This window comes from Battus philenor, unplaced genomic scaffold, assembly GCF_028537555.1.
Source record: "Battus philenor isolate CCGP_79_NKW_IND1 unplaced genomic scaffold, ilBatPhil1.0.hap1 SCAF_11, whole genome shotgun sequence".
Classification (NCBI taxonomy): domain Eukaryota; kingdom Metazoa; phylum Arthropoda; class Insecta; order Lepidoptera; family Papilionidae; genus Battus; species Battus philenor.
The window spans coordinates 63313-71140 of record NW_027181673.1 but is presented as its reverse complement, the minus strand read 5'-3'; the positions used below and the strand labels follow the sequence as shown (position 1 = coordinate 71140).

Sequence of the window (7828 nt, the reverse complement as noted above, 5' to 3'; positions counted from 1 at the left end):
GCTTCACCGATGGCGCGGGGCATTCCTTATATACTGGTGGTCTCCTTTTACAGCTCATAGCTGTATCCCTGGCTTATAGAGTGTGTATTATAAAGGAACTCGCACGGTCACGCGACGTGTGACGAAGATACGCTGTCGGTTAACGAACGATTGTTCTCTCTCAGCATAAAGTCGGCCGACGGCTGGGCTCGCGAGCTTGCAAGTGGCTTTGAGTGCGGCAGCAGCACGCGCGACGCTGTTTATTTACTTCATTAATAAATAATGTAACAAATATGTAACACTTGTAGCAATAAAAACCTAATCAGCTTTAAAATACCGATACCAAATGTCTGCGCCCGTGTACACGCACACACCGCGAACAAAAACGAATCGAGACGAGCCGACGGCGCGGCGGCGCTCGGTACTCGATGTTCGTCAAGTACCGAGCGCCGCTGCGCCGTCAACTGCGAACGAACGCGGACGAGCGGGTCGGGGCCGAACCGTCGCCTCTCAGCGATTGCTTCGGAACGGCTTCCTTATGCGTGACATCCGATGCAACGCTTGTGTGGAATTAAAGACTTGTGAAATCCAATCACTGAGCACAAATTTAAAAGTAACAAAAATAAATAGTAAGCAGCGCCGTCATGGCTGCCGGCCAAAGTTTTAAGAATTATCAAAAGATGAATGTGTTTAGTTTATGTTGTTTTAATAAATTACGCATTTTTCATACTTTTATTTGTGTTTTAACTTCCTGGATTTTCAATTTAGTTAAAATTACTTTTTTTGAAAGCGCTTTTAAATAGTACTTGCAAGACAAGCGCGACGTCGTTAACAATATCGTAGGCCCATTCCGCTTAACATAACTAATTTACAATTTACAAAAACTTTTACGATATTACTTTTCCATTACCGAGACTTGTTCCAATCGAGGAGGTGGGGTTTTCAATAAAAAAAAAACCGTTACAATCACTATATGCAGGTGTATTAATGAAATAGACCACAGAGTTCAATTTAGGAGCGCGTCGCCTCATTTCAACATAAGCACGCGGTGCTGCAGCGGAGCGCCGCCTACAGGAGAGCGCGCGCGGCGCGGTGCGGCGCACGCTGCGGGGCGCGCGGCGCGGACCGACCGCCGCGGCGCGCCACGATCACGCGCGTCAGCTTGCCGCGCGCGCCGCTGCGCACCGTCAGCGCGCCGCTCGCCGCGCCCTCCGCACCGGGCGCCGTGGCGGCGAGAGAGGGCGCGGCGGCAGCCGGCGGCGCGCCCACGCCCGGCTCGTCATCCGCGAACACGATGGGCAGCTGCAGAATGTCGGCCGCGTCTAGCAGCTCGGGCGCGCGCCGCGGCGGCACCAGCGCCAGCGGCGTGCCGCCCGACACGCGCGACACCACGCGCGCCCTGCAACACGCACGCTGCTCCTCAAGCTGCCTGTCCCGTCTCGAGAGACGACACGTGTCGTCAGCAATGTGCAATGTGCACGCGGAAATGTAGACGTGCGCGTCACTCACCCGGGAGCGCGCGCGCCGGCTATCGCCAGGTGCTCGAACTCCTCCTCCTCCAGCTCCACATCCGGCGGCGGACGGTCGTGCCGGTCGTACCGGCCGCGCGCCGCCTCGCGCACCCACCGCGCGCACTCGTCCTGCGACACCGCGCACATTCACAACAAAAAAATTATTACAAAACTAACAGACGTAAATAATGCAAAAGAAACAGCTGCAATTAGCGCACGCCGCGCACTTTTCGCCGATTTGGAACGAAATAAATAATACTTTGTCTTTGTTCTACACCTTTTATAACACACCTATCCCCCGATTTACACGGTAGATACGTTCCTGAGAAAAACGTGTAAATCGAAAATTAAAAATTTCGAGTCAAAACCGTGTAAATCGAAAAACTTGCAGAAAATGCATAATTTTGCTATTTTACAGTTGTAATTTTTTTAAATATTTTTAGGTGTACACAGAAATAAAAATAAAATGCATTGACAAGTAAAAATATTTAATATGTTACGTAAACACTGTTTTTTTTTATTTAATCACAATACATTAAACAGAAGAATAAAAAATTAAACCAAAGGTGTTTTATTATCCTTTATCACTGTCAGAAATCACTCTCATTCTTTTTTTCCGAATCGAAGGTTCGAATTCAATTTCATCACTCGAAGTTATTGCCGATTCGATGTTTGAAGCAGAAATATTTATATTATGAGAGATGGTAAAAATTCGGTTATTAAAACAAAAAAAAAACTTATTTTGAAAACCGTGTAAAAGCGAAAACGTGTAAAACAAGTACCGTGTAAATCGGGGGATAGGTGTACTTCGAAACTAAGTTGTAGCTGTAGTGCTGTCGTGTGATTAGAATCCATGAGTCAGATTGGCCGCATCGTTTTGTTTAAAGAAATGAATGTAACCCGGTGTCGGGGCTTCGGGCACTCACCGCGATGGCCGCGTCCAGAGCGCACTGCGGCAGGCGCAGCGCGCGCCGCAGCGCCGGAGGCACTCGGAGCGCATCGTCGCCCGCGCCCAGCAGCAGCAGCCGGCGCGCGCCACGCCCCGCCGCGCCCGCCCCGCGCCCCGCCACCACACCCGCGGCGGCCGCGCGCCCGCCCGCCGCGCCGCCACCGCCGCACACCACCAGCATCGGCACGCGCACCTGGAACACACTAACACTGCAGCAGGCCCGATCACTCCAACCACAATCGTGTTCAGCTTCGAGGGTCAGTTACTCAACACGCGCACACACAATAGCGTTCGCCATTCAGAGGCGCTGCTGGCCCGCTGGCACTCACACAAGACACATGTTCACTGAACTGAACAATAGTGAACGTCGCCAAGGGTCTTGGTTTTTACAGTAGACATGCCACAGTTGAGAGGTCGCCGAACTCTGAAGTCGCTGAGGCGGAACTTTTACTTGAACGACCAAGACACGTGTAGCCGAGAGGGACTGGTAGCGAGGTGGCTTCCCGACATCAGCTAGAATGTCTCGCCATGCCGTGATTATTTAACTTGTGGAAGGGCCCTTAGTTTAATATTACGTTTGTTCAAGGCTTTAGACACGACGCAAACCGCGGTCTCGGGAGGTCGTCGTCGTAATTCATATGTAGACGCACTTCGTGCAGGATGTCATCGGGTTCGTCGCGCGGGCCCTCGGCGGTGAGCAGCGGCGGCGCCAGCAGCAGAAGCGCGCGCGGCCGTGGCCCCGCGCTCGCTCCGCCCGCCGCCAGCGTCGCACACAGAGCCGCGCCTGCGCCCGCCCCGCCCAGCACCACGTAGCGCGGCCTGCGAGATGCCAGTCGTGAGTAGCAGCCATCGGGTCGCTTCACGCCGCGCATGCCCATTGCACTCTCACCCCGCGTCGATGAGCAGGTCGTGAAGGCGCGCGCGCGCCTCTGCCGTCACGGCCGCGCACCAGCGGTCGGGCGGCAGACGCGCCGCGCCGCCTGTCGCGCGCAGTTCGCGCGTTCGCACGAGCGGCCGCAGGCGCCGCAGCCAGCGCTCATCCGCCGCACCACCCGTACACACCCACACCAGCAACGCCTCCTCTCCATCGCGCCGTTCAGGCTCCGGACGTAGTACTGCGCACGCGTCATGTAGGAGAATGAAAAGAGAACACAATTTGTTAAGAAAGGCGCTTACAGAACACGCTGTCGCGCGTGCAGTAGTATACTATTACGCAAAATTGCTGTGCTCGAGACGAAGCTAGCACCGGGACAATTGCAATCAGTAAAATGCAGGACTCACCTTCGTCGGCCGGTTCCAAGGGATCCGGCGGCACAGGGGGCAAGTGAGGCGAAAGGCGCTCCGCCAAGCGAGGCACCGCGCGCCGCAGTTCTGCCAACACCTCCACGTAGAGAGCGCGCTCGCGCCGCGGCAGTACGTCGCACAACGCGCCGTGAAGCCAGGCGGGCGCCGCCCCGCGCGCCCACAGTGGCGCCAGCGCGCGCCGCAGCCGCCGGGCCGCGCAGCGTGCCTGCTCGCGCCGCAGCCATGCGCCGCCGCGTCGCGCGCCCTCGCCAGCCAGACGTGCCAACCGCAGCTCCTGCAGCGCGTCGGCCGCTGTGTCCGCCAAACGCGCGTGCGCTGCGCTGGGCGCGTGCGCCCGCAGTCGCTCTTGCCACTCGTCGCCGTCGTCGTTTTCGTCGTTATCGTCGTCGTCGTCGTCGGGCGGCAGCGGCGCGTCGTCGCAGAGCGCGGGCAGCTCGGGCGCGCGGTCACGCGGCACGTGCTCGACGTCGAGCGGCGCGGTGGAGGGCGCGGCCGGCGGCGGGGGCACGTGGCCGAGCAGCTCGCGCACCTCGGCCGCCGCGCCGTCGCGGGCGCGCGCGTACGAGTGCTCGCACCACACGCCCGACCGGCTCTCCTGCCGCGCATCGATACATTCACGTCATCACCCAACAACACTCATCAGATAATATAGCAAACGTAAGCAAAACGTAAGCTACGGTAGAAGACTATAGGCTCGGCACTGCCTCTCGGAACGGTCGGGGCGACGTGGTCTCACCGGGTCGCCGGCCACGCCGTGCGCGTACGCGACCAGCCGCTCGTGCAGCGCGCGCGCCTCCCGCTCGCCGCCGCTGCGCTGGGCCGCCTCCGCCTTAAAAAACGTACAAATTATTTAGCGTAAAAGATATTATGAAAATTATTTAGAGTAACGATTCAATGTTTCACAAAAAAAGGGATTTCAAAAGCATTTCCTGTGATGCAAGGAAAATACAACAATGAATCTAAAAATTTATAGCAATGAAGAGACGGCAATCGTTTAATGAATCAGTTCAACTGCCTCGCAGCCCCGCCGCGCGACTTCCAGCCAACGGCATCTCCGGATCTGCTCATGTCGTGTAACACATACAAAAAGAATGCCATGAAAGCTCAACTTATAAAGATTATGTTTAAAGGAGCTAAAATAGCGGCCAACAAGTTTCCACTAAATAAAACCAAAGTAAATGGTAATAAAAAGGTACTGCAATGACACTACCGTCTGCTGCTCAGGACACGCTCATGTATTGGGGCAGTAAACCACTATAGCACAACAAGAGTACAATTTAAGAGCTAATTTTTTATACTGTTGTTTAGGTATGACACAGGACTATAAATTTCTTTACTGTAAGTATGTAGATCGGATGCTGTTAAAACAGCAACCAGACTCCTTGAATTCCCGATAAGAACCTCAATTGATTCCAGATAAATATAGACAATAATCCTGCATAGCTCATGCGTCAAGGACCTCTAGGAATGCGCTCTGCATTTTGGAATGTGCAATGCCAGGTCCATAAATCCCTAAACCCAGATGTTGTAACGTTGCATGTTAACATCCCATACGTCGTAATTAAAATTTTAACCAAAAAATATATATAAACATGAGGAAGGTCACATATATTGCAATACAGTAAAAACTTGTTGAACCCTTGGCGGGGAACGATACATCTCGAGTGGCGTGGGATCGTGGAAGCGTGCTATCAGTTCAGCTGCGCTTTGTTTTTATAACAAATATTGCAACATGCCCGCGCACCAGCCACAGCAGTTTACATCCATTGCCCGGCAGAAGGACCCTGGCCTCGGTTGCGTTCACCAGCTAGGTGACGTCTCACGCGCCGGGCTAAATTCATGCCACAATCTTTATATCGCCTCGCATCCCAAAGGGATAAGTGTTGAACAAATATTACAAAGACATTAATCTTAGGTAGCGTTTCGCTATAAGTTAGAGCTCAATATTTTGTCTGTATTCATAGTTCCATCATTATGTATTCCTTATTTCCAATTTTCAATCTTTTGTTTATCTCTTCTATTTTTGTTTTAAAGTGTTTTAAATTTTTCAACTCTGTTCTGACAGTAATCAATCAGTCCTGGGAGATCGTGTGATCGCTTACCACCACCTTTAGGGTAGTACCGAGCTGCAGTGTAAAATCAGACCATGCATTCTGCCCACTACCCTTTTGACTTAAACATATTTTTTTCTGTTGCAGAGTTGCTGTTATCTTTTCACCTTACCACCTACAGCTAATGGTACAATGTACAGAAGAGGTTTTTGAGCGATCTGGATCAATCAAGTCCATCTGCAATAGACAGTTGGATGTAGACATCTATGTAAAAGACACCTGCGAGGAGCTTTTAGACTTTTTTTTTAATTGTCTTTGTAATTTTTGCCCAGTTTTGTCATGTGCCTATTTCCTATTAAACATTAATATTCAATTAATGTGTATTATAATTGTTTTTTCCTAATGCCATATTATTATTTGTCTGTAAGCTTTCTTAATAATAAATAAAAAATAGGATATGAATATGAATAATGTTTTTACCAATTATTCAAGTAATGTACGTGCCATTTGAAGTATTTTGTTAGGGTTGCTAACTTGTGGCCCCTATGGACAGACACAGAAACATCATATTGTTCATTGTAATAAACAAGCATTGCTTACACAACAGACATGGCTCTGAACTTATGTACAGGCTTATGATTATTTTACACCAACCATTCAGGCATCCACCCGTTCAGGTCAAGCTTGTGTGGACAGAGAGGTAGTTGTCAAAGTAAGATGAAATCAACACTTCCACCATTTAAAAAGTAGTGCAACATCATCTAGCATTCATTGTCACAGCACTTTCCATAAACCTGGGAAAGTTTTAAATAAGCAGTTTGCTGTGGGCACATATACTTTGACATTGAATGTTGTGAATGCAATTTTTGTTTTCTGAATATGCACACAATTTTATTCAGTTTGAATAAAATTGTGTGCATATTATTGATATTATTCAATAAGTAACCAATTGTGGCAGAAGATAGAGCACCTTCCTGCCCATGTAAAATGTTTTATTTCTGGCACTGTGCAGGTCGCAAATCGAATTTCTATACAAATGTGAAAGTTTCACTATGTTGCACAAACATTCCATTACAATATAACATCTTACTTGTAACATATACTGAATATACTACCATAATGTGTTCACTTCAAAGAAACTTAATTAAAATTGTTTATTTGTAAGGAACTAGAGCATACAATTTTAATAACTTGGTCATAAATTCAAACCAAAGCAAACATGACTAACCTCTCGTGGAGAGTTGACGCCACTGGCACGGAGCCGCGGGGTCACACGTCCCGCCATTATAACCATTCCAAATACTGGCGGCGCTCGGGATTGCTTTACTGTTAAACCGAGTCTAAATGCAGTGTTTTGGTCAATTTATTAATTAGTCTATACGTTCTATTTCATTATAAACTAAAATAATACTGAAACAAGGCAAGTACAGGCGGCATTAATATTTTAAAGAATGTGTTTCTTTTTTTTTTAAATCTATACACGTAGCGCTTATTTAATATGTTTTTAAGAAAACAATGAGGTAAGAAAGCTCGTTCAAATAAGAAATATTAACACTATAGAATGACATTTGAAGCCAAATGTCATACAACGTTCGAAAGTCGTTTGACATTTGGCACTGTACCGATTCACTGATACAATCAAAAAGCGATTACGGTTTTCATTCATTTATAACCATACTTGACTAAACTCATAGGAATATATATATATATATACTAGCTGACCCGGTGAACTTCGTACCGCTTAACAGTCAATGAATATTGTGTTACCTGTATTGTGTTAGCTGAATTAATTTAGGCTTTGATGAATGTAATACAATGGTAGAAAATCATATTAATATAGATAGAAATATAAAAGTATTTTATTATGATGAATGATGATGAATACATACAGATGAGATGAGAATAAAAATTAAAATATAATAATAATTAAAGACTTCAAACACTGAAAATGAATAAATGTATGTGGAACTAAAACAGATTAAAAAAATGGTACCTATGGTAACGACAACAACCGATCCGACGGTGGCGTCGAC

At 48.4% G+C, this 7828-nt stretch overlaps 1 protein-coding gene across 1 annotated transcript; it reads right to left on the bottom strand.

Annotated features, from left to right (window-relative positions):
• Positions 1 to 1032: 1032 nt before the first annotated feature.
• Rcd1 (Reduction in Cnn dots 1) lies at positions 1033 to 7319 on the bottom strand. The gene is made up of 8 exons (XM_068774121.1): positions 7024 to 7319; positions 4481 to 4573; positions 3721 to 4339; positions 3329 to 3554; positions 3090 to 3258; positions 2417 to 2632; positions 1489 to 1619; positions 1033 to 1378 (listed from the first exon to the last, which is right to left on the bottom strand). Exons 1-8 carry the CDS (start codon positions 7087 to 7089, stop codon positions 1048 to 1050), a joined length of 1851 nt encoding a protein of 616 aa, XP_068630222.1. The 5' UTR covers positions 7090 to 7319; the 3' UTR covers positions 1033 to 1047.
• Positions 7320 to 7828: the final 509 nt, after the last annotated feature.

Bases quoted from the DNA above. Each gene is read 5' to 3' on its own strand.
- Rcd1 (XM_068774121.1), bottom strand. From the start codon at position 7,089: ATGGTTATAATGGCGGGACGTGTGACCCCGCGGCTCCGTGCCAGTGGC. The intron at 4,340-4,480 runs GTGAGACCACGT...GATGCGCGGCAG, and splicing joins ACGGCGTGGCCGGCGACCCG to GAGAGCCGGTCGGGCGTGTG. The intron at 1,620-2,416 runs GTGAGTGCCCGA...GCGGTGTCGCAG, and splicing joins CTCTGGACGCGGCCATCGCG to GACGAGTGCGCGCGGTGGGT.